Source organism: Nomascus leucogenys, chromosome 1a, assembly GCF_006542625.1.
Source record: "Nomascus leucogenys isolate Asia chromosome 1a, Asia_NLE_v1, whole genome shotgun sequence".
Classification (NCBI taxonomy): Eukaryota; Metazoa; Chordata; class Mammalia; order Primates; family Hylobatidae; genus Nomascus; species Nomascus leucogenys.
This window is the reverse complement of record NC_044381.1, coordinates 78,320,958-78,348,413: the sequence shown is the minus strand read 5'-3', so window position 1 is coordinate 78,348,413 and position 27,456 is coordinate 78,320,958. Positions and strand designations below refer to the sequence as shown.

General features: G+C 41.9%; 1 protein-coding gene across 1 annotated transcript in view; it reads right to left on the bottom strand.

Annotated features, from left to right (window-relative positions):
• Positions 1 to 27,456, bottom strand: part of PRKCH (protein kinase C eta) — a 161,475-nt gene that overhangs the window by 106,635 nt on the left and 27,384 nt on the right. The window contains exon 2 of the mRNA XM_030811678.1: positions 1,093 to 1,243. Coding sequence (XP_030667538.1) covers positions 1,093 to 1,187 — 95 coding nt within the window. The 5' untranslated portion in view covers positions 1,188 to 1,243. The remainder of the gene's footprint in view (positions 1 to 1,092; positions 1,244 to 27,456) is intronic.

Sequence of the window (27,456 nt, the reverse complement as noted above, 5' to 3'; positions counted from 1 at the left end):
TAAGTCGAGTGCAGCCTCATGCAAAGAGGAAACGTGAGCTCAAAGACGCCAGGGCTGCTAATTTCCCCCCCCCCAAAAAAAAAGTAATATAATTTTTTTCCTAAATACAATAAATGTTATGACACATTTGTTGGCTTCATATCTACAGCCAGTTTAGCATCTCAAAATCATTGTTTCTTGATTAAAAATGTCAGAAATACTAACTAGCCCTAGGTTCTGACTGTTGAAGATATAAAATCCAAAATAATCACAGAAAACAAAATACAAAGTAATTGATCAACATTCAGAAACTGCTCTGATCCAAGGGCTTCTGCCTTCACTAAACAAAATAAATAAAGTTGACAACAAAAATATAGATCTCCTTTCACGCTACCAAACTGTATTTTCTCCTTCTGAGATGGGTGTGTGAGGGCATCTTCCTTTCTTCACTTTCCAAATAAATATGCTTAATTTATCACTAAAGATAACTATTGCTTAAATTTATTTTACATTTGCCACTGAGACTGAGACTTAAGCTTCAGTTGTATGTCTAGTAAGATATTGCCCCAAATCTCTAGAATTTCTCGATGTTGAATTATCTTAGTTCCTACTAATTGCCAGGGATTATAGTATATGATCACTGAAGGCTATTATCTTCTGCTACATACCAAGAGGCTGAAGACTACTTTGTGTTTAGTTTTCTTGCAACCATTAATTTCCATAAATCATTATGCGATTCATGCCTTCTTAAAGCAATACTGTTGATTATTCTTTGGTCCTTAGGGACTGATTATCCAATTTACTGATTGTCTGTTTATTGACTTATTAGCCTTTTTCTCTGATTTATGCTTTTTGACCAGTTTAGGATTCATTAGCATCTTTACCAAGATGATTTTAAAAAAGAAATGATATCTAAAACTTGGATCTGTAAATTATTTAGATGTTTTTGCAATGGAGATTTAAATTACTAGGTCAACATATTAGAGTAAGAGGCAAAAATCAGATCCCAAAAGAATTCTTAAATAATCATGCATTCTGCTGAAGTCATACATAACCAGAGGAAGCCTATTAGACAAAAGCTCTGAGGAGGACAGAAGTCAGGGAACCCCTTACCAGATAAACTCCCTGCAGTGAGAGCAGTAGGTGGGCTGCCTCAGATACGTGGCCATGAATTTGTGTCCATTGATCTGGTGGACTCGCCTTCGCATAGCCCTTTGGCGCTTCCTGGTAAAATGTTTGAAGATCCGGTCTCTCTGGAGAGTAGCTATATATTAAAAGGAAGGAAAAAAAGAATAAGATCTAAGGAACCTAACGCACCTAATAGATGAGAAAGTTTGATAGTTCAAATACTCCCCAAATTATTTTTTCTTTCTTCAAGATCTAAAACATCCCCCCCAAAATCATTATGGCTTCCTAATAGGACTCTTTACTTTGAGACAGGACCTCACTGTCACCCAAGCTGAAGTGCAGTGGCTCAATCACGGCCTTCTGCAGCCTCGAACTCTCAGACCCAAGTGACGCGCCTACCTCAGCAACCCAAGGTGCTAGGACTACAGGCATGCACCACCATACCCAGCTAATTAAAAATATTTTTTTTTTTATAGAGATGGAGGTCTCACTGTGATGCCAGTGCTGGTCTCCAACTCCCAGGTTCAGGTGATCCTTCTGTCTTGGCCTCCCAAAGTGCTGGGATGACAAGTGTGTGTCACCGCACCCAGTCATGTGGCTTTTTAAGGTTAGACCTGTGCAAACCCCTGAGATGCCCACTGTCTGGTTATAACTGGCTATCATGGGCCAATCTCTTGTAGCACAGACCAAGGGTTTCCCAGGGTTCTGACAGGGCAGTATGTGACATCAGCATGCTCTCCTAGCTCCAGTCTGGCTGTCTGTGACCTCACATCTATCTATGGGCTATAAGCATTTCTCATTATTCTCCTTTAATTCTGGTATCCTCGCAAACTGAATGGGGGAATCGCCCACAGCACAGACTATGAGAGCTCTGTCTAAAAGCCATTGGTACAGGATCACCTCTGTTAACCTGGAATAGGTAGAAATTAACCTGGAATAGGTGCAAAATTCCTTTTCTAACCTTGCGCTTTTAAAACAGTGGCTTCTAATCTGAGGACTCTCAAAACTACATCATTATGTCTTCCAAATAATTATGCTAGAATTTTTCTAGTGTATGCAGAGACTTGTGATTAATAAAATACAGCTTATTTCCCCAATAATGCTTTAATCATTGAAACAAAGGAAATTTAAGAAATCATGAAAGAATAATTTGCTAAAAAATTTTAAACCCTGGAAGAGACAGAAGATTTCAAAGATAATCTCAGACACCTGTTACAAAGGAAATTATAGAACAATAAGAAAACACAGAAAAATATTATACTCCTAGGATAAGATAAGGATAATAAAACTTGGCCGGGTACAGTGGCTCATGTCTGTAATACCAACACTTTGGGAGGCTGAGGCAGGAGGACTGCTTGAGTCCAGGAGTTCAAGACCTCCTGGACAATATAATAGGCCCCATCTCTTAAAAAAATTTTTTTAAAGGGATAATAAACTCTAAAGGCATCCAAAGTTCACAGATTTGCAATTTAAGAAATTTAAAGTTCTATTTGGCAAAAAAAATACAAGGCAGAAAGTTGAAAGAAATAAACTGAGGGAAGAGAGGACTTGTAACACATGACAAAGGGTTACTACTATTTATAATACACAGAAATCAATTTTTAAAAATATGAACAATCCAGTAAAAATGGGGCAGAGGATGTGAAGAGGCAATTCCTAAAACTGTAAGTGCAAACAGCCAATAACCATGCCAAGATGTCCAATCCTACCCAAGACGGACATATAAGAACCAGAAGCTAAATTACATTTTTACCTCTTAAGCTGGCAAATACTTAAAAGGATTGCTAAAGTGTCCTTTTTAACAAGGATGAGGTGAAACAGGCACCCCCATCCTGTCAGTAGGAGCATAAACCGGGCTCCAGTCCTGACCCTACCACACCAGCTCTCTTTTTCTTGCTAAGCCTCACGGTTCCCATCTAGAAATCAGGTGGCCCCTTCTTCCTAGAGTTTTCCCAAGGACTGAATCAGGTAACACATTCAAAGAGCTTAGCACAAAGCTAGGCACATCGCAGCATTCAAAAAAATGTAGTTATTTAGGGCAAGTGCAGTGGCTCACATCTTTAATCCCAGAAATTTGGGAGGCTGAGGTGGGTGATCACTTGAGCCTAGGAATTGGAGACCAGTCTGGGCAACATAATGAAACTCCTTCTCTACCAAAAAAAAAAAAAAAAAAAAAAAAAAAAAAAAAAAAAAAAAAAGCCAAGTGTGCACCTGTGGTCTCAGCTACTAGGGAGGATCACTTGAGCCCAGGAGGTTGAGGCTACAATGAGCCATGATTGCACCTCTGCACTTCAGCTGGGCAACAGAGCAAGACCTTCTCTCCAAAAAAAAAAAAAAAAAAAAGAAAAAAAAAAAGAAAAAAAGAAAAAAATGTAGTTATTTCAATAATATATATATATATATTTTTTTGGAGAGAGTTTAACTCTGCAACCAGGCTGGAGTGCAGTGGCGTGATCTCAGCTCATTGCAACCTCCACCTCCCAGGTTCAAGCGATTCTCCTGCCTCAGCCTCCCGAGCAGCTGGGACTACAGATACGGATCACCAAGCCCAGCTAATTTTTGTATTTTTAGTAGAGATGGGGTTTCACCATGTTGGCCAGGATGGTCTCGATCTCTTGACCTTGTGATCCACCCACCTCAGCCTCCCAAAGTGCTGGGATTACAGGCGTGAGCCACCATGCCCGGCTTTCAATAATAATTTTTGTGGAGACCAATGTGACAATACCTGTCAAAGAAATTAGAGTCTACACAATAGATCTCAAAGAGTGAAATGCAGAGAGTCCAAATGAATTTGGCTAAGACACCAACATCTTCAGAGGTTCCAGCACAGTTAAAATCACACCTGCCTCAGTTTTTGTTTGGAGGTAGGTGTAATCTTTGGCAAACAGCCTAGTTACTTTCCTTCTTAAGTTTCTCATATGTCTCAAGAAGATGAAGATGCCCCTGTCGTCCACCCTGTGGGAACAGTGTCATAACCAACAATCCTGACAGCTTTTAAGGACTGCATAAGAACAAAAGTTACTACACTACACTGCCCTCTTCCACGCATGACACTTCTAGAAGTCATTTAGAAACCACAAAGTGAACAGATTTTAACATTCCTTTGCTTGCAGATGACAAAATTAGGCTAATGGTATCACACTCTATCCAGCCTCTGTTATCACCAGCCTGAGACCCAGCTCAATACTGGCCAAAGCAAACTTGTATTGAATTATTAATAGTAAACACTTATCATATATAGATGCAAATTAAGTTCTCCCTGGGGATCTAATTACCAAGAATTAACTTATTTAATCCCTCAATACTACAAAGATTGGTTAAAATGCCAGTCCACTTGCATGTTTAATATTTCATCAATTGAATCCTGTTTTTTTTCTTAACAGCTATTGCCACCGCAATTTTCCAGTTGATTCCTTATAACCAGAGGAGGATTTAGGAAAAAACTGCATGCCAATCATTTCTTGCCACCTTCATTCCTGCCTTTTCACCTTCCTAAACTGCCCTTCCCTCTTTCCTTCCAACCATTAAGAGTTAAATTAGACTTAACCTATTGGCCTCAGAGCCTGAGCAACCTCCCCCAAATCCTAAAGCCGGGGGACATGCTAACCCACTGTTCCCACAGCAGCCTGGGAGCGCACCTCAATCTCTTCTCTCACGACCTGGAGCTGTGTCTCTTTCACTTCTGCCCCAGGCACTTCCCACGCACTTTCATACAGGGACATGGACAAACTTCACTCTGCCCTTTTACACTATTTTGCACGTGTGCCTCTTTGTTTAGAAAACAAACATACACACTCATGCACCTACACACACACCTGGGACTTTGCAAGATATTTGATCACATAAAGAAAACTGGGGCCCCCATGGCTTCCAGTGACTTTCATTGGAAGCCGTCACCATGTTCTAGACTGCTGCCATGAGCAAAAGGAAACAGCTCTCCTACACACTCTTCACCTGCCTACAGACTCCAACTCCACTTCACCATCGGAATGCAAAGGGAACTTCCTCATTGTTTGCACCGCCTCCTGTTTACTTAGGACTGAGTTAAAAGGACTAAAAAAAAACCCTGTTGAATACTATGGTGCTTAAATCAACCAGGGCTTTGAGAAATCTCTCAGATCATGGTTTAGTTAGACACATCAGGCAACCCTAACATGCTCTGCAGCCAAAACTTGCATCACAACTTCTGTTTGGCTCCTTAGGTGCCCAATGGCTCTAAATAAATAGGAAGCTGGCTCTGAGCCCCAGCACGAAAATTCACATTCCAATCTCCAGAGGGGTGCTGGCCTGGAGCCCTGATCTGCCTCACCAGAAGTGGGTTTTGAAAAGCCACCCCATCCACAGGATGCAGAGTAATTACGTCAAATATAATGAAGATTAACTATTCTAAAATCCCATCTCTTCTGAACTAAAATTATATTTCATAAAACTGGACTGTCATCCCATGCTCGTTTTGAGAACTTTAGAAAGCACAAGTGACTAGGAGTCATCAAACAACCCCAGGGTAAGTTTTCATTTGCAAAAAGTTGCTCTGGACTGAAACTTGTGTTGGTCATGTGAGGCTTCTGTGGAGGAGGAGTATGTCTCTGAGAAGTCCTATTCTCGGTTGCTGTGATTCTGTAAACTGTTGTAACTCTATCTCAAAAACAGTAAATATATCACCCACTTTGGTCTTTTGTTCTATCTGCCTGAATTTATGGTTTTATATCCCAGCAGCAGAAATATATATGTGAAAGTACTTCTAAAATAGTCCAACCTGGGGCAAAAGCGTGGATCACAGCTCCTCATTTTTAAAATGATTGTAAGCAAATTAAATCAGAGAAAATTTCTGGCATGGCACTTTTTAGTTTCCAGAATTACTGGTGTAAAATGCACAGCAAATATAACTTTGATTCAGTGTAACATACAATTGAACTCAAGTTTAATTTGCCTAATAGCAAAAGCACTGTGGTTTACTGTGGCTTATCTTTAAGGGGGCTACACTGAGAAAACAGAACAGCCTTCTATATGACGACAGACAAGAGAGTTTGGTGGTTGAGGCTGTGGAATCTGGAGCGTGGGGTGTGCAGACGGCTTCTCCCCTTATAAGCTCAGTGGCCCTGGGCAAATTGTTTAACATCCTATGCTTCAGTTTCCTCATCTAAAGAACATAAACGGTATGTTCCTCATAGGGCCATTTGAGGACTCGATAATAAGTACAGCATAATTAGAGAAATACCCGACAGGTAGTAACTTACCTAGTATAACTGTGAAAACCCTTACTTTACACTACCCTAGAGTTCTAGGAATAGAAAGGATTTTTTTTTTTTTTTTAAGAGACAGGGTCTTGCTATGTTGCTAGGCTGGTCTCGAATTCATGGGCTCAAGTGATCCTCCTGCCTCGGCCTCCCAAACTGCTGGGATTACAGGTGTGAACCATCGCACCTGCCCGATAGAAAGGATTTTTAATTCAACTGTCTATTGTCTAGAAGAAGAATGAATACCCAGGAAATTGGGGCCTAGAGAAGTTAATGTACCCTAAGACACATTTAGCTAGCTTGTGCCAGAACTGACACTAAAATCTTCCACACACCCTGCACTGTGCCCTTTATTAACACCAGGTCTCCTGGTATCCCTGGAAAGTAATAAATTTTCTAGTGAGGAAACAGAAACTAACAGGAAGGTTAAGTGAGGTCAAGCAGCCAATGACAGAAGTGAGGACGCCAGACTCTGTCGACTATTGTTAACTACTGGATATACTACCAAATGTCTTTTTTCTTCTTCCTGAGATAATTTGTTTTATCATTTGTACACATGGAAGAAAACAACTGTGAGAAAAACAAACAGAAAAACCTTAGAGTTAACCAAAAGCTACTAGTCAAGAAAGAACCAGAAAATATTATGTGGTTTATATCTGCAAAATATATCCTGGGAAGGTAATGAGGTAAGATAGCAAGAGAATTTTGTTTAACATCATCAAAAAAACTGAATAAGCAACTACTTGCATAAAGAATGATGCACAAAAATGTAAACACAGAGGATGATGATCTCTGAGACAGTAACGACATAAACAGAGATTAGGATGTGTGTTAAACAAATGCCTAACTTAACTAACTTAAGTTAGTTAAGCCATTTAAATGGCTATTTACAACTGGTAAATACAATGGTATTTTACAATCCTGGTTTTATATACTTGAAAATGTAAACATTTAAATAGGTATTTACAACAAGCATACCCCACCAGTGGGTGACAGTGACATGGGCACTGAGCGAAGAAATCACAGGAGTTGCAGATCTAGTCCTCCAACTAATTAAGGAAGACTTCCATGTTAGTAGTCTTTGGAAAAGAGGAAGGAGAACTTGGTGAATTAGAGCAGGGAGAAGGTACCAGGAATTTTGTACCAGCACCTGTGACAAAGACTGCAACAAAAGTATTTAAAAATGGCAGCAAGGCCGGGTGTGGCGGCTCATGCCTGTAATCCCAGCACTTTGGGAGGCTGAGGTGGGCAGATGACCTGAGGTCAGGAGTTCAAGACCGTCTGGCCAACATGGTGAAACCCCATCTCTATTAAAAATACAAAAATTAGCCAGGCGTGGTGGTGGGCGCCTGTAATCCCAGCTACTCAGGAGGCTGAGGCAGGAGGATTGCTTGAACCCAGGAGGCAGAGGTTGCTGTGAGCTGAGATCACGCCATTACACTCCAACCTGGGCGACAGAGTGAGACTCCATCTCAAAAAAATAAGTTGAAAAAAAATGGCAGCAAAAGCCCCCTCAATGGCACTAGCAGTACAGAATCCTCTGTGTTTTTTGAAAACAGCTTAACTATATAACTCATAGTTATTTCCAAACTCAGATGAAGTGGTTGGACTCACTGTATTAGACCCGGAACTCACTATGGAGACCCAAATCAACAGGTGCTACATATGTTTCTCAGGGCTTTGGTTCCCTCTGAGGAATCTCAGCCCACACAAACACCAACCATCCTGCAAACCAAACAGGATGGCAAAAGAAGGAGAGGAAAATAATCTGTTACTAGACTGACTCTCTTGAGTAGGACCTATGGCTCATAGCACCCAAGCAAGCTGAGCCCATGCTGACTCATCACTCCAGCCTCCTCTGCCAGCAGAACAGTGATTAGAACAGAATGTTGCATGTGAGCATCTGCAACAGGGCCAAAGTTCCATTCAGAACCATGAGAAAAGCCTCTCCCCACATCAGGATGGGAGAAGAGTCCTGACCTCCCATTTTCCTCTCATCATCATCTTTCCTTTTTCATGTCTGTGATCTGTGCAAACTCCAAAGTACAAACTCGCCCCTTCTCAGTCCTTGAAGAAAGAGGCCTTGGCTCCAATAACAGTTCTGGTTCCTCTCTCTATAATCGTCTTTCTTAGTCTCCTTCACTGGCTTTTCTCCTCCACCCAATTTTTAAATATGTGTATGCTCCGAGGTTCCCTGCATACCATGCTTCTAGTCTTTCTGGATGTTCATTCATCAACTGCCTGTACACTGAGGATTCCCAAATATACAGCTATAGCTCTGGTTTCACTCATTCATTCATTTATTTATATTGAGATGAGGTTTGTTGATATTGAAATGAGGTCTCATTACATTGCCCAGGCTGACCTCAAACAGCTTCTGGACTCAAGCCATCCTCCCACCTGAGCCTCCAGAGTAGCTGGGACTACAGGTGCATACCACTGTGCCTGGCCAGCTCAGGCCTCTAGCTAATAAACTTATTTCTAAGTAGCTTCTCAGCATCTCTTCGAGGTATCCCTAAGCTACCTAAAACTTGGCATTTGTTGGGCTGCACCCTCTTCTCAGCCTCCTCCACCCTCTCTTTCTCCTAGCTAATGGTACCACTATCCTTGGAGTCACCCAAACAACCTTAGAGATGTCTTCAGATCTCCTCTCTTGCTTTGCTTATCCTTGTTCTACTCTGTCTACACCTGTCCTGGTTTGGACTCCCCCAGGAGCAGAGTTCAAGATGGGGACTTAAGTTGCAAGCAGTTTATTCAGGAAGGAACCCCCAGATGCACAAGGGGATTACAGAAGTGAGACAGGGAAGGGAAGGAAACCAACGATAAGGGTATTACTGAGCAGGTTTCCAGGGTGGGCAACTGACACTCGATTCCTGTCGGGAATTTCAAGGACCTGGTTGAACACCCTCAGCAGGTGAGGAAGTTGGGTTATTTATCCTCTGACTCTCATTCATCACTGGCTGATGGCTGCTTCAGGGGTGGGGGGTATTAATTTTTCAGCATTTCCAGCTTTCTGTTGTGGGATGAGAGGAAATATGGGTGGGGCATCCATATTTATTTATCTGCTATAGTAATGTATTTACATTTACCCTGGTGTAGGGACCAGCCCCACAGGGTCAGTGGGTCTCTCCCCGTGTGTGGAGACGAGAGAGTGTACAAATAAAGACACAAGACAAAGAGATAAAAGAAAAGGCAGCTGGGCCCCGGGGACCACTACCACCAAGTCACGGAGACCGGCAGTGGCCCCGAATGTCTGGCTGCGCTGTTATTTATTGGATACAAAGCAAAAGGGGCAGGGTAAAGAGTGTGAGTCATCTCCAATGACAGGCAAGGTCACGTGGGTCACTTGTCCACTGGACGGGGGCCCTTCCCTGCCTGGCAGCCAAGGCAGAGAGAGAGAGGAGACAAAGAGAAAGACAGCTTACGCCATTATTTCTGCATATCAGAGACTTTTAGTACTTTCACTAATTTACTACTGCTATCTAGAAGGCAGAGCCAGGTGTACAGGACGGAACATGAAGGCGGACTAGGAGCATGACCACTGAAGCACAGCATCACAGGGAGACGGTTAGGCCTCCGGATAACTGCGGGCGAGCCTGACTAATGTCAGGCCCTCCACAAGAGGTGGAGGAGTAGAATCTTCTCTAAACTCCCCCGGGGAAAGCGAGACTCCCTTTCCCGGTCTGCTAAGCAGTGGGTGTTTTCCCTTGACACTTATGCTACCGCTAGACCTCGGTCCGCCTGGCAACGGGCGTCTTCGCAGACGCTGGCATTACTGCTAGACCAAGGAGCCCTCTGGTGGCCCTGTCTGGGCATAACAGACAGGCTCGCACTCTTGTCTTCTGGTCACTTCTCACTGTATCCCCTCAGCTCCTATCTCTGTATGGCCTGGTTTTTCATAGGTTATGACTATAGAGAGAGGATTATTATAATATTGGAATAAAGAGTAATTGCTACAAACTAATGATTAATGATATTCATATATAATCACATATAAGATCTATATCTGGTATAACTATTCTCATTTTACATTTTATTATACTGGAACAGCTCGTGTCCTTGGTCTCTTGCCTCGGCACCTGGGTGGCTTGCCACCCACACCCTGGTCCTGATTTCTCACTGAAATTTTACTGCCATATATGTTTTTAAAAAATCTTATGTAGAGTTGGGGTCTCACTATGTTGCCCCGGCTGGTCTCAAACTCCTGAGCTCAGGTGATCCTCTCCCTTTGGCCTCACAAAGTGCTAGATTACAGGCATAAGCCACTGTGCTCAGCTATGCCATACATGCTTTCTGTAGACTTCTTCAAGGTGAAGTAGAAAATGTTTACAATAATCTTCAACTTTCACTGTCTCTACTCCTTTCTGCACACATAAGAATGGAAATTCCCTCCTGTCCTACTATCAACTGCAAGAATCCTACAGTTTCCTTCTACAAAAATGTTCAGAATTCCTATTCTCTTGCTGTGATTCTATGAATATTTCATTTTCCTCTATTGATGTCATCCATAAAAAGGCTTTTAGCTGCCACTTCTTCATTCTTCCTTTTTGGTGTTATTTTTTTTCATTAACAGTAGGTCAGACATTCTTCATTTTTTAATACATGAAAATTAAACATTCCTCAGTGGATCATCACTACTCGGTTTCAGGATGATGAAGAAAAATGTTTCTGTTCCATCACATTTGGGTTGCATAATGTGGAGGTGCAACCCCACTATGACTCTCACTGTCATCCTATCTGAAAAACATCTCAAAATGGTATTATTGTCAACTCCAAGCTTAAACAAGATAATGTATCCTGGTTTTATATACTTGAAAATGTAAACATTTTCCAATTATCTGGAGATTTTTCTGATTCTTCATTACTTCTTTTTTTTTTTTTTTTTTTGAGAGGGAGTCTCGCTCTATCGCCCAGGCTGGAGTGCAGTGGCGCAATCTCGGCTCACTGCAAGCTCCGCCTCCCAGGTTCACGCCATTCTCCTGCCTCAGCCTCTCCGAGTAGCTGGGACTACAGGCGCCCGCCACCACGCCCGGCTAATTTTTTGTATTTTTAGTAGAGACGGGGTTTCACCGTGGTCTCGATCTCCTGACCTCGTGATCCAACCGCCTTGGCCTCCCAAAGTGCTGGGATTACAAGCGTGAGCCACCGCGCCCGGCCCATTACTAAATTTAACTGGAGAGAACACATCTCATTCATGAGCCTCTGTCCTCCCGGTAACATTTTAAATGTAATGTAAATGCAATGTAAGGGAACAATTGTAAATGCAATGTAAGGGAACAACGTAGCTATGATGTGGTCTCAGCTGTCAGAGAACAGGCACCATGTAAGATCTCCCTTTTTGATTCATTGTTGTCCTTGTTTATAAAGACAATATGATAATCACTAAGGAAAATGTAAGTGGTACAGAAAACTATCATGAAGAGTTTCTTTTTAAAAATCATAAATCTTATTACATCAATAATCACTGAAAATCCTGGGGTACATGCCAAATATATACTGTACATCTACAGTCTTAAATTAATGATGTATGTCATACTCTATGTGTTGCGCAGCCAACTACTTTTCACCCAAAACATCTTTTCATATCTTTTTAAAAGTTGCTGTTTCTGTTCTTGTAGCTACTAATACTAAAGTTACCATTTAATCATATTTTATAAAGTACGTATACATCATCACAACTTAAAAGTAAGCTGATAGCATGATCATATGATCAACGTGAAAGCATGGCTCCTCTGTTTAAAATCTGTATTTTTCTCATTTACTTGAAGCTCAGGGACTGTTCTCTCTACCCCCACCCCAGCCTCCAAGCCCAGGTTGATCTTCCTTCCTCACAAAAAAGATTCTTACACAAACGACCTGCCCAACCAAAATCTTTTCCAGATAAACATATGTTTCCTGCTGAGAACTAAAAGAATCCTGCCCTTTAGTTTGGCTTATTCCATTTCCCTTTTGATTTTTTTTTCTCTCTTGTCCACTGGCAGACTTCTAAAGTCCCTTTTAAGCTCTCAAGTTCTGGTTTCATGATTTTGGAAAAATCTTAAAGGATATTAGCCATGAAGAGTATGCTGCCGAGTCATTTCCTTCTCCAAGTGCACGGTGGAGAGAAAGCTCTGCTGCCTTCCTCGTGTTTCTGATTCAACATGATTTTTAAAACTGCTGTACTGTTGCTCACTGTAAACAGACTAATTTGAAATCCAACACCAAAAATTAACCACCTTTATCACAAAACCGAAGTGAGAGCTTTGAACCTCGGCCACCATTTTTGATAGTTTTTTTTTTTTAAGAGGTAGGGGGGTGAGGGGAGGGAACTTAGAGGACAGGTCAATAGGTGCAGCAACCACCATGGTACACGTATACTTATGTAACAAACCTGTACGCTCTGCACATGTATCCCCCCCCTTTTTTAATTAAGAATAAATAAAGGAAAAAAAAGAAAAAGGTAAAGGGGGTCACGGTGGCTCACGCTTATAATCTCAGGACTTTGGGAGGCTGAGGTGGGAGGATCACTTGAGACCAGGAGTACAAAACCAGTCTGGACAACACAGAGAGGGACTCTGGAAGTCATGTATTCTTTCTGTGCCTGGTGGCAGGCTTTTCTAGAAATGGAAAAGGCTGAGTCAAATAATCAGTGAAGTTCCTTCTAGCTCTTAAGAGTCCATGATCCCAGTGAAACTAGCGTTATTGCTGGGCGCAGTGGCTCGTGCCTTTAATCCCAGCACTTTGAGAGGCCAAGGCAGGAGGACTACTTGAAGCCAGAAGTTTAAGACCAGCTGGGGCAACAAAGCAAGACCCTCTGTCTATTAAAAAAATAAAATAAAGTAAGAAACTAGCTTTCCAGAATGAGGGCAAAATAAAGATATTTCAGAAAACTGAGATTGTTTACTACCAAATACCTTCGCTAAATAAAGAATGTACTTGAAGAGAATGTACTTGAAGAAGGAGGGAAATGTTCAAGGGAAGGTCTGAGCTATACAAGAAAATGGTATGTTAAAAAATTATAAACATGTAGGTAAATATAAACAAAGAAGGATGGAATAAGTAATAACATCTAGTTAATGGAGCTTCAAAAGAAAAATAAAAAGACATCAAAAATATCAAGGAACTGCACATAAGCCAGGAGGAAAAGTGACTGGAGTTAAAAACATTCTAACATCCTTAGATTGCTCAGTAGGAGGGTAAAGTGGTAGCTAACTTTAGACTTCGTTACATAGACATGTTAAAATTCCAAGTATAATCACTTAAAAAAAAAAGAGAGAGACAGTCTATCTTCCAAACCAATAGAGGTGGGAAAAAATGGAATTGGTAGAGACAGTGGTAGAGGGAGAATCTCAATAAGCTTCTAAAAATAGGAAATCTAACCACCTGTTGTTTATAAGGCACAAACCTAAGACGTAGGTAGAAAAAGTAGAAAGTAAATGAATTAAAGAAGATGCAAAGCAGGGCAAATACTAACCAAAAGACATGCAATGCAGCCACATTAACGTCAGATAAAATACACTGTAAGAGAAAATTGCTAGAAATAAAAAGAAGTGATTGTATAATAAAAGGTTTTACCAGCAAAATATAACAGTATATTTGTATATATTCAGTAGCAGAGCTTTAAAGTAAACCAACAAACAGCATTTACTCATTACTGCAGAGCTATATTGTTGCAGAGCTGAGTGGTGTCGTAAGATTACATTCCCTTCTCTAAGCATGCATTCTAGAACACTCTAAAAAGAAAAAAAAAATCCAAATGGCAACATTAGCAGCAGCGAATCCATATGGGTCTGCAGCAACTCGATTCTTGCTTCCTTGGAGGAAAGAATTTGGCCAGAGAGGATAAGGTAGAATGAGACCAAGGCAAGTTTTAGAGCAGGAGTTAAAGTATATTAAAAAGCTTGAGAACAGGAATGAAAGGAAGCAAAGTACACGTGGAAGAGGGCCAAGTGGGCAATTTGAGAGATCCAAGGACCCCGTCCGACGCTTGACTTGGGATTTTTACACAATGGCATGGTGCTGAGGTTTGCATCTCTCCTCCCTTGGTTTTTCCTTGGGGTGGGCTGTCCGCATGTGCAGTGGCCTGCCAGCATTTGGGAGGGGCCGCATGTGCAGTGTGTTTACTAAAGTTGTGCACATGCTCATTTGAGGCATTTTTCCCTTACCAATTGAGTGTTCCTAGAGGAAGGTCATACACCAGTTAAACTCCACCATTTTGTCTCTTAGCATGCAAGTTTGAGCCCACTCATCCAATGCCTGAGATCCTATGAGGAAGCTGCTGATTGGCCGGGCACGGCGGCTCACGCCTGTAATCCCAGCATTTTGGGAAGCCGAGGCGGGCGGATCACGAGGTCAGGAGATCCAGACCATCCTGGCCAACATGGCGAAACCCCATCTCTACTAAAAATATAAAAAATTAGCCGGGCGTGGTGGCACGTGCCTGTAGTCCCAGCTACTCGGGAGACTGAGGCAGGAGAATCGCTTGAACCCAGGAGGCAGCGGTTGCAGTGAGCTGAGATCACGACACTGCATTCTAGCCTGGGCAACAGAGCAAGACTCTATCTCAAAAAAAAAAAAAAAAAAAAAAGGAAGCTGCTGATTAAGAGCTTAAGGTGTTTTCTATCTACTGGAGTCTGCTTTCCCTGGTGCAAGCTGTGAGCAACTAGTATGTTAGAGAGACAGTTTAACAACCACCTGACCATCACCTGATGGTTGCCTGACATTCCTGTGGGGGAGAGGGGCCTCTGCTGCCCCGCTCATATCTGCCTAACTACTCTAACAGCAAGGTCAGATACAGTCCCTATTCTTTTATTCCACTAGATCATACCATGGCTGGCATCTGCTTTTCTATTCACAGAGATATGCTTCATTTCTCTTGGGTAAATACCTAAGATAAGAACTGCTGGGTAACGAGGTAGTGGTCTGTTTAGTTCTGTAAGAAACTGCCAGACCATTTTTCAAAGCAGTTGTACCATTTTGAACTCCCACTAAAAATATGAAAAGTTCTAGTGCTCCACAGTCTCACCAACATTTAGTGTTGTTGGTCTTTTTCATTTTAGCCTTTCTAGTGGTATCTCATTGTTGTCTTAATTTGCATATCCCTAAAGCCTAAAATTGCTGAGCATGTTTTCATGTGTGTATTGCCCATTGATATTTCTTTTGAGAAAATGTCTGTTCAGATCTTTTGCTCATTTTTTAAAAATTGAGCTGTTTGTCTTTTCATTGAATCATGACTTTATTTAGGAGGACACAGTCACTGTTTTTCCTATTGAGAAAAGCAACATATGCCTCTACTCTTGATTCCATGGAATTTACCTGATAACTCTGCCCAAGACTATATATGTGTAGACTGAAGGTAAAGAAGGTTTCAGAAAGGTTAGGGATCATGTTTACTTTTTCTACACACATATTGGAAGACGGGGGGATAGAGAGAATAAAACCTACAAAATTCCATCTATATAGTATTATTCTGGCCAGCAGATAGACAAAAATCACACTTCTCCCAAGTTTTTATACCATCTCTAGCTGAATAAGAGAAACCAGTTAAATTTTAATATTTTTAAATTTTAATAAGATAATTCAAATTACATTGTTTCTGCTTCCTCTCTATTTACAATTCCTAGTACATATGGGTTTTTATTTTATTTTCCCGGCCTCTTTAGAATGGGTCTTGTTAGTTTCATTGTCAAGTTCTTTATTAATTGAAACAGATTTGATTTTAGTAACTGCCACTGTAACTAGCCAATTATGACACAGTCCACAAGACACACATTCTAGGATTCTCTGAGGCCCTGAAAACAATGGGTGTGACTATTCTCCATTATTTGAAAGTAATGTACTCAGTTATTGTACAGACTGATTTTTAAAAGAAATTCCTCAAATCCTTCTTTGATCACAAAGAAAAAAAAACAGTGAACAAGCACATGCTCTCTACCTGTAAAGCATTTATAAATGTTTCTTCACCATCTGTCTTTGAGAAACAGAAGGTTGCCTCAGTTCTATAGGTTTCTATTTAAGCTGTTACCCAAAACTTACAAATTGATTCCATAACATGAACATAGTAATTCTGATGAAAACTGTATAAAAATCTGTGCCCTTTCTGGTCTTCCGGTCTACTTTTTCTGTTCCATATAGGTATTGAAGAGGGTAGGAGCCAGTTTCACTTGATTTGCAAGGAATGAAACCCTTCATGCTTCCTTCTATTCTCCAGACCAACAGAAACTCATGTAAAATGCTAGGAGTCTCTAAAACAATTCAGAGGTAATTCCCTCTTGCTTTAATTTTGCTTCCTTTAAGAACTTATTTTTAACCTTTGGCCTTGACTGTGGAACACAGGATAATGATGGAATGTCAACTACGGCATGCAGAATTCTTTAAACCATCTAAGCAAAACAAGAAAAAACTATAGTTACACATATCTTGCCCCACCTCTCCTCCAAAAAAAGGTATTTTAAAGAGACAGAGTAAAAGCTAGCTAGAGGGAAAAAAATGTTTTTAACTTTTATACGTAATGATTGGATTTCAGAATCAAACCAGTGGGGAATGCATTCCGTGATTGATAGACACAGAAATTTTTTATTTTCCCAAAACAAGAGCTCCCACTAAAGCAATTTTGATGTTTAAGGGCCCGGTTAAAGCTTTACTCAGACAAAGAAGTAAAGTGGATCAATTATCAAAAAATGTATTTTGATAAGGGCCTACAACAAACCACCCCAGGCTCAAATAAGACAGTAAGAAAGTTTAAGCTATTCTCAGCGTCTGGTAGGGACTGGTTATATGGTGAGGACTTAAAGAGGAAAGCCTCTTCACTTTGTAAACCAAAAATAAAATTTTAAGCTCCCCCTACTGACTGAATGGACCCCTTCTCAAAAAAAGGCATTAAAAAAAAAGCCTGAAAAACTAGTTAAAGCCATGAGGCAAAGAGAGAGTCAGACATGCCTCATTATATCCTCTCCCTTTTGGAGTTTAGACTCAACTGACCAGCATTAACACTAAAATAGAGACCTAAAACCGACAGAACAGACCCTTATTGTTACAAAGGCTAGAATGCAGAGCACCTATAATCCCAGCACTTTGGGAGGGTGAGGCAGGTAGACTGCTTGATCCCAGGAGTTTGAGACCAGCCTGGGTAACATGGTGAAACCCTGTTACCAACTCAACCTGACTCTGGTAAAGCATCGTGTGAGATATATATATATATATATATACACACACACACACATACACATATATATGTATGTATGTATATGTGTGTGTATATATATGTATGTGTATGTATATAAATATATGTATGTGTGTGTATATATATGTGTGTGTGTGTGTGTATATATATATATATATTTGTGGAGATGAGGTTTCACCATGTTGCCCAGGTTGGTCTCAAATTCTTGGTCTTAAGTGATCCACCTGCCTCAGTCTCCCAAAGTGCTAGGATTATAGGTGTGTGCCACCACACCCGGCTAGCATCACATGATAGGTAAAGGTAATAGCTGGGTGAAGTGGCTCATGCCTGTAATTGCAGCACTCCAGGAGGCTGAGGCAGGTGGATCACTTGAGCCCAGGAATTTGAGAACAGCCTGGGTAACATGATGAAACCCTGTCTCTACAAAAATACAAAAATTAGCTAAGTATGGTGGTGCATGCCTGTAGTCCCAGCTACTCGGGCAGCTGAGGCAGAAGGATTACTTAAGCCCAGGAGGTTGAAGCTGCAATGAGCCATCATCATGCCACTGCACTCCAGCCTGGGAGACAGAGTGAGACCCTGTCTCAAAAACAAACAAAACAACCAAACAAGAAAATCAAAATATTTTATCCCAAAATATGTTTCTCTGCCATATTTTGAAATGACCCTGCAAAGCCATCTTTTGTGGAGGAAAATTTGCATCTGTAAAGAATCTCTTTAACATAACTAGATCTTTCCTCTTCCAGGTCCTCCTAATCCTAAAGAGATTAACCGTTGGGTCTAGCATCTTTCCTAGGTCTATGTAGGAAACATTTGCCATTTATTGTCTCTAAGGGCTGACACCTGAGACTTCATCTACAAAATAAGAATCTCAGCCTCCACAACCCCTTAGCTTAACCCAGATACTCCTTTCTATTGATTCTAAGTCCTTAGATAATAACTAATTTACCCTTTCAACCAATTACCAATAAGCAAATCTTTGAACCCACCTGTAACCTGTAAGCACTCTCCCCCATACAACTCCCCGCCCCTTGCTTCAAGTTGTCCTGCCTTTCCAGACCAAACCAATGTATACCTCACACGTACTGATTGATGTCTTATGTCCCTCTGAAATGTATAAAATCAAGCTGTAACCCAACCACCCTAGGTACATGTTCTCAGGATCTCTAGAGACTGTGCCTTGGGCTGTGGTCACTCATATTTGGCTCAGAATAAACCTCTTCAAATATTTTACAGAGTTTGACTCTTTTTGTTGACAACTGCTTTCAAAGAGTGCACATATTTCCCTGTTACAAACAGTTTCTAACCCACTTTGGTAAATTGCATTCCTGAAGCAGTAAATTAGGAGAGATGAAAAAGTTGAATTTTCTCAGACGAAGCTTTCCACATTTTCTTGTAGTTGTATGAGAAAATTCTTCTGTGAACACAAGGACAAAGCACTTTATACTATAATTGTAGGTGAAAATTTTTTGAACAGAAACCATTTTAAAATAAGCTATAGCCTTCTAATGTAAAACTGTATAAATTACAGAAAACTTTCTCCTTCCAGTATTTGTGGCAAACTCTAAACAAAACAGAAATCTTCACATAAGACCTCTTGGACTTTCCTGGGCAAAATTACCATCCAAGACTAAAGAGAAATTACCCTAGATCAAAGCATTATTAAGAAGTAAGACTTGTGATGAAAACATTCCTACTGAATTTTGTCCATACTTGTGAAAGAGCTAAGAGTCTTGCTTCAGCAATAACAAGCTCAGTGTGAACTGAAAAATTTATTCTGGATCATGTTTCTGGTGTCTGTGTTTGGGATTAATAACTAAGAAAATAATTCTGACATTTAAAAAATTGTTTTCATTGAAGGTGATGGCAAACACATTGCACAACAGGGAAGGTGACAGCTTGGCAGTGTGTGTAGGCCATGGGTAGAAGGAACAAGCAGGGACATGTAAATGTTCCTCTAAATGAAGAAGCCAAATGAAAGTGTTCCAGGTTGCACCTTGGACTGCTTGCCACAGACCTGGAAGTCAAATGTGGCTGGAGATCTCCAGAAAGAAGAGAACATGGTTATTGTATTAGTCTGTTCTCACACTGCTATAAAGACATACCTGAGACTGGGTAATTTACAAAGAAAAGAGGTTTAATTGACTCACAGTTACACATGGCTGGGAAGTCCTCAAGAAACTTACAATCATGGCAGAAGGAGAAGCAGGCATGTCTTACATGGCAGCAGGCGAGAGAGAGAGAGTGTGTGGGAAAAGTGAAGGGGGAAGAGCCCCTTATAAAACCAACAGATCTCATGAGACTCACTCAATATCACAAGAACAGCATGAGGGAAACCATCCCCCATGATCTAATCACCTCCCACCAGGTCTCTAGTCAACACTTGGGGATTAGAATTCAAGATGAGGTTTAGGTGGGGACACAAAGCCTAACCACATCATTCCAGCCCTGGCCCTTCCGAAATCTCATATCTTTTCACATTTCAAAACCAATCATGCCTTCCCAACAGTCCACCAAAGTCTTAACTCATTTCAGCATTAACTCAAAAGTCCACAGTCCAAAGTCTCATCTGAGACAAGGCAAGTCCCTTCTGCCTATAAGCCTGTAAAATCAAAATCAAGTTAGTTCCTTCCAAGATACAATGGTGGTACAGGCATTGGATAAGAACACCCATTCCAAAAGGGATAAATTGGCCAAAACAAAGGGGGTACAGGCTGATGCAAGTCAAAAATACAGCGGGGCAGTTACTAAATCTTAAAGCTCCAAAATGATCTCCTTTGACTCCATGTCTCACATCCAGGTCATGTGGATACAAGGGGTGGGCTCGCATGGCCTTGGGCAGCTCCACCACTGTGGCTCTGTAGGGTATACCCCCTCCTGGCTGCTTTCATAGGCTGGTGTTGAGTGCTTGTGGCTTTTTCAGGTGCCCGGTGCAAGCTCTCAGTGGATTTACCATCCGCTGGGGTCTGGAGAATGGTGGCCCTCTTCTCACAGCTCCACTAAGCAGTGCCACAGTGGGGTCTGTGTGTGGGGGCTCCAACCCCACACTTCCCCTTTGCACTGCCCTAGCAGAGGTTCTCTATGAGAGCTTCGCCCCTGCAGCAAACTTCTGACTGGACATCCAGGCATTTCCATACATCCTCTGAAATCTCAGCTGAGGTTCCCAAACCTCAGTTCTTGACTTTTGTATACCTGCAGGCCCGCCACATGGAAGCCGCCAAGGATTGGGGCTTGCATCCTCTGAAGCAAACAGCCTGAACTGACTTTTTAAAAATTTGCCCATTTTAGCCATGACTGGAGTGGCTGGGAAGCAGGGCACTAAGTCCTAGGCTGCATAGAGCAGCAGGGCCCTGGGCCCAGTCCACGAAAGCGTTTTTCCCTTCTAGACCTCTGGGCCTGTAATGGGAGGGGCTGCTGCAAAAGTCCTTCACATGCCCTAGGAACATTTTCTGCATTGTCTTGGTGATTAACATTTGGCTCCTTGTTACTTATGCAAATTTCTGCAGCCAGCTTTAATTTCTCCCCAGAAAATGGTTTTTCTTTTCTACTGCATTGTCAGACTGCAGATTTTCCAAACTTCTATATTCTGCTTCCCTTTTAAATAAGTTCCAATTTCAGATCATCTCTCTCTTTCAAGTTCAAAGTTCCACAGATCTCTAGGGTGTGGGCAAAATGCTGTCAGTCTCTTTGCTAAAGCATAGCAAGAGTCACCTTTACTCCAGTTCCCAAGAAGTCCCTCATCTCCATCTGAAACTACTTCTCCCTGGACTCCATCGTCCATATCACTATCAGCATTTTGGTCAAAGCCATTCAACAAGTCTCTAGGAAGTTCCAAACTTTCCCACATCTTCCTATATTCTTCTGAGCCCTCCAAACTGTTCCAACCTCTGCCTGTTATCCAGCTCCAAAGTTGCTTCCATATTTTTGGGTATCTTTATAGCAGTACCCCACTCTACCAGTACCAATTTACTGTATTAGTCCGTTCTCACACTGCTATAAAGACATACTGAAACTGGGTAATTTATAAAGAAAAGAGGTTTAATTGACTCACAGTTCCACATGGCTAGGGAGGCCTCAGGAAACTTACAATCATGGCATAAGGGGAAGCAGATATGTCTTATGTGACAGCAGGTGAGAGAGAGAGTATGTGGGAGAAGTGAAGGCAGAAGAGCCCCTTATAAAACCATCAGATCTCGTGAGAACTCCCTCACTATCACAAGAACAGCAAAGAGCAAACTGCCCCCATGATCCAATCACCTCCCACCAGGTCTCCCCCTTAACACCTGGGGATTATGATTCAAGATGAGATTTGGGTGGGGACACAAAACGCAGCTATATCAGTTATTATATTTAAAAATTCGTGACCTTCATTAATAAGGTGAATGGATCTGGGGTTGAGGACAACAGACTTTTACATTGCTGAATGTGCCACACATCCCCAACTGTATTATAGCCCCACCTATCATTTAAGGCCCTCCCAATCCTGAACCAGCACTCCCTTCTAGGTATCAACCATCACTCCCCTACACAAACAAACCTATGTTCCTGTCAAACTGATGCCCTCACCATTCATAGCCCATCTCCTGCCAGGATTCCACTCATGTCACTCCTCCCACTTGGAATGGCTTCTCACTTTTCTAAAGCCAAACCTCATAAAAGTGCTTCCTCATCCAAAGGTATCTGCAGACCACTCCAGCTAATGGCATGCTCTTTCTTAGTCAGTCACTGCATCATTCTATTGCCCTTCTGTGCACAATACTCCCGGTAACCGTCACGATCTGGCACAGTCATTCAACTCTCTGTGTATTTCTGCCTTTTACCCTCAAGTAGACCAAAAATTTCTTGAAGATCAGAGCTAGATTTTACAGTTTTGTATCCTCCAGGGTCTGTCATAACGAGTGTCCAATACCCATCCTATTAATGTATCCTTGCAGATTATTGATGTGCCACTGAAAATTATAAAATGCAAGTTAAAGATCTCTTGTCCCCATTTCTTAGTCTCTAGGATACTGTGGTTCAGTGGGGCTGCCTGCTTTTCAAAGGCCATCTCAGTGTAGCAACTGTGGTGTAAGAGTGATGGTGTGAAAGGGCCTGGCCTCGGAATCACCTATGAATTTTAACAAAGGCTCCAACACATCTTCACATATAAATTTGGGCAACTTCATTCATTCATTCCATCAAACATTTGTAGCATAGCAAATTTATACCAGACATTCTTAAGAAATATGGATATTTGAATGACAGGATCAAAGAAAATAAATACAGATATAAGCATGAATGAGATCAAGTATGTGTGTGTGCATCGTGTGTGCACACACATAATGTATAAACCAAGCCCTCAATAAGATTAGCCTACTGCAGTGTTTCTGCTTCTTTTAAAAAAAATGGAGATGCCTAGACTCTGTCCCAAAGTAAGAAAGAATATCTGGGGTGGGAAACAAGAATCTACACTTTTAAATCCTGAGAGCCAGTGGTCTAGGAGGAAGGACACACAACTAGACAGTTAAAATACAAAAGCAATTGCTGATTTATCTCCAGTATGCATGTCCAGGGTGCTATGGGGCAGAGGGACCCCCGATGGTGCCCGGGGAATCTGAAGCACATACAGAGACAGTGATGCCTGAATTAAACCTAAAGCCTAAGCAGCAGAGTACTAGAGGGAGGATGAGGGGAATGGGGTATATACTAGAAAGTACTAGAGGGAGAATGAGGGGAACAGGATATATTCTAGAAAGGTGCTTTGCAGCAATCTGCACCCTGCTATGCTCCTACTTCAAAAGCATTTAATTGGCCAGGCACTGTGGCTCACGCCTATAATCCCAGCACTTTGGAAGGCCACGGCAGGAAGGGAGGATCGCATGAGGCCAGGAGTTTGAGGCCAGCCTGGGCAACATAGAGAGACCCTGTCTCTACAGAAAAACAAAACATTTAGCCAGGCATGGTAGTACACGCCTATAGCCCCAGCTACTCATGAGGCTGAGGTGGGAGGATCACTTTAGCCCAGGAGTTCAAGGTTGCAGTGATCCATTGTTGTGCCACTGCACTCCAGCCTGGGTAACAGAGTGAGACCCTGTCTCAAAAAAACAAAAAACAAAAAACAAAAACAAAAACATTGAATGGCTGCCTTCAGGCCTTAGGGCAAAGTCCTCAAAACTATACACCTGCATCTGGCACTACCCACTACACCAAGACCTTATCACTCATCCATCTCTGTCTAGCCTGGGGTCCACAAGTGCCCTAATCTCTTTCTTCCTCTCCTCTCCTAACTCTCCCATCCACCTCACACTAAAATGACTTACTTTGGAGGTGCCTTATTGGAGAAGCCTCCCTAATCCCTTCAAGTCAAGGCTTGGTGCCCTCCTTACAGCTCCCTCTAGCACCAAGACCAAAGCTCTTATCACACAGCACCACCTTTGCCTGCTTAGACCGAGGACCAGGGGGTTAGGGGATATCACCAGTGCCTAGCATACAAGTAGCAGTGAATGAATGAATGGGTAGATAGGTGTTTCCATAAACTAGTAAGAAGTAGAAAAGAGCTTGCCACATTCAGGTACCTACAAGTAGTACACTACTGCTAGAACTACAATGAATATGAAGGTCTGGTAGATGAGAGATTTAAAAAGCAGGTCAATACCAGCCTAGGAAGGGAAGGAGGAGTATAGGCCTTCAGAGATCATAGCAAGGCACTGAAAAGTTTTCCTACGGGGATGCAATATTATCAGATTTCATAAATTCTCTCAAGATAAGGCCAAGAGAGAGCCTAAGTCACAAGGCTGACTTGTGATGATTACGCAAGAGTATGCACATAAGAACAATTTGTACATTATAAAAGTTATGTATGCATGTAGGAATATTTTCTGCAACTCTTAGCTATTAAGTCCATTCAATCTTACAGTGTTTAGTTTTCACATCCCTATTAATATTGCCTGAAACTGGTTGTATATATTGATGACAAAAGATGACAAAAGTGCAGAGAGCTCAGGAAATACAGTCACTTATAAGGGAAGCATGGAGGACAAAAAGCATCCTGGGAACTCCACTACTCTTTCAAAACAAATCAATTATACACCTGGGGTCACTGATAAAGGCACTACTAGATAATGGCTACTATAAACTAACATTAGCAATGGCAGCCTGTGTTGAGGCTCTGTTTTCAGTTCAATGGTCTGTGTATTTCTCTGGTAGCAATAATTCACACCAGAGAGTCACATAAATCAAACTAATTTCAAATCTTTAGCAAGGTTTTGTTTTATTCTTATAGCCTATCTAGGGCCAGAGTGGGCGAGGAGCTTCAGGTCCCTTACCCAAGTTCCTAAGCAAGTTACCCACTCCTCCAGCCCATGGCAGTGGCACTGGGGGAAAGGGGGTGATAGAGGGATATTGCAACTGACGCTTAGCCTCTTCTAGGAACTCTAAGCAAACTTCTACAGGACTCCTGAAACATTTCTGGAAGTGAGTTTCTTAGAAGGGCTGGAGATCTGCAGATAGATCAAATGAGTTGTGCTTATTCAATCTGTTCCCAAGGCTGACTGTAGTGGTCATGTGATCTTTTGGGAAAATAAAACACTGCTGTATGTGCCCAGAGATCTTCACAAGCAGCCAAACAAACAAAACACAGCGAGAGTCCTTTAGCTAGGCACAGGCTGCCTGCTGATTCACACTGCACTTGAGCTGTGGAATGAAGTTAGGATGAGCCTGCTGGGGAGACAGACTGAAGCTGAGACCCTCTGGCAGCAAATTCCCTCCCTGTGCCTATGCGTCTCCCTGCAGGTGCGGGTGACTCACATAGTGGGATTGTTCTTGTTTATACTGATGCCCACATAAATGAGGTACAAGTTTCTGTCTGCGGGACAGGCTCCAACAACACTTTCATCATCCTAAGTTAGGGAAGAAAAAGTAGGAGTAGCATGTGCCAAGCTCCCAGCATCCCCCACACAACCAATGCTCAGAGTGGCCAGGCACAGAGTGGCTCTGGGCTTCTGAAAGGAGAAGAGCGGACACAGACACATGTACACACACACACACACACACACACACACGTACACAGGCACACATGACCCGCTTAGTATAAATGGCAAAAGGATAAAAATCCACCTTGGAATAACCATGGTCCAAGCTCCAACCAGCCAGTCTGGTTGAAAGAGGCTGCAGGTGCTGGCCCACTCACCATGGAATGCCCATGAGCAGGGCCAGTGCCACTGAGTCCCACAGAAGCTGAGTATTTTGTGCAGTGAGGGTGACTCTATCACTGGGCTGTGAGTCACAGGCCTTCAGCTGGCATCTCTGGCAAAAAGGCAAATTGTGGTAGCCAAACCTCAACACATAAGGAATAAGGCAGACACCACCCTTTGACTCTTTTCCCTTATGTTACACATCCAAGTATACAATATATACATAATACACAGACAGAAATGTTTAGTGTACATGTGGGTTCAAAGTACTTGTGAATTTGTCTAATTTTAGCTCTTTTGCTTTGTTTATAACAAGTTCTCTATGTCCCAGGTTTTTAAAATGACAACTTAACCCTCTGGGATAGTGGATCTATGTAGCCCAGAACGCCCCACCAGGTCTTGAACACGGACAGTCAGGGAACCTGGGCAGAGTTCTGAAGGAGGAGCTTAATTAAAAGTCTGTTTTCTAGATTGTGTTGCATTGATTCTCAACTGGAGGTGATCTTGCTCTCCAGTGGACATTTTGCAATGTCTGGAGACATTTTTGTTGTCACAACTAGAGAATGTGGGGTGCTGCTTATGTCATCTAGAGGGTAGAAGCCAGGAATGCTGCTATACAACACACACAACAGCTTCTACGACAAGAATTATCTGGCCCAAAATACCAAGCATGCCGGGGTTGAGAAACCCTTCAGTATTTGGATTCTGTAGGAGATTTCATTTGGGAAAGAAAGAATTTTGTTGCTTAAAAATAAATGAAAACTTCTGCTCTAGGACACCTGCCTGGACCCAAACTATTCAACAAAGTGATACTCTTTTGTGTTGTGCTTCAAAGTCCTAAAATAGCATAGATTTTCACATCAGACATTCGCTTTTAAATTCCTATAATAGGTCTTTGGGAGAATAACTAGCTGCCCTAAAGGGCTAAGACTCTGTCTTTATTTCTATTAAACATGGGGAGGGAATCAAGGGCCCTGTCACCACCTAGTAGGACATAACGGCAGGCAAGCCTCCTACTGAGCCAGTATAGGATCTAAATAACTTCAACCCAAGAAGGAAATCAGATGGAGGCAGAGTGTTTCTCTTGATAGGAAGCCACGGGTGTTGGCTTCAGAGAGATCAACTCACCATCAGTCAGGCAAAGAGCCAGAAGTTAAATATATTGCTTCTTTTAGGAAGGAAAGTGAACAATGGCCTCTTCATTTGAAACCACAATGGGAATTTAGGAAGGGGCAGAGTATAATTCCCAGGATGGAAAATGGCCCAGGCTTCAGAATTAACATCCTTGCTCTCATGGGACAGACTCCAAGAGGCTTTTCAATCATTGCTGATGAACTATCTATTTACTAATTCCAATGCAAAACCCAGGGTCCAACTGGCACTTTTTGATGCTGAAGGGTCAGGGAAATAAAAACAGCTGGCCGATCTATCACAAAGGCCTCCTGCTACTCTGAGGTTCTCTGAGACATTTCTCAGCAAAAGAAACCAGCACCCACCCCATGCTTAGGCTAACCTTTCCAGGTATAAAGACAGATCCACATAATACATCTCTCTAAGTCCACTTCATCTTCCAACCCATCCAGAGGTTGTCAGGCCTTCTTCCTGGAGACTCCAAAGATCCTCTGTGCATTAATCATTACACATCATGCTAAAATTTATTTTGATGATCACCTTCCTCTCCAGAATGTGAGTTTATTGAAAATAGGAATTCTGTCACATTTACCTCCTTATCACCAGGACACAGGCTAGAGCCTGGCCCATGAGGGACTTAATACTGAAT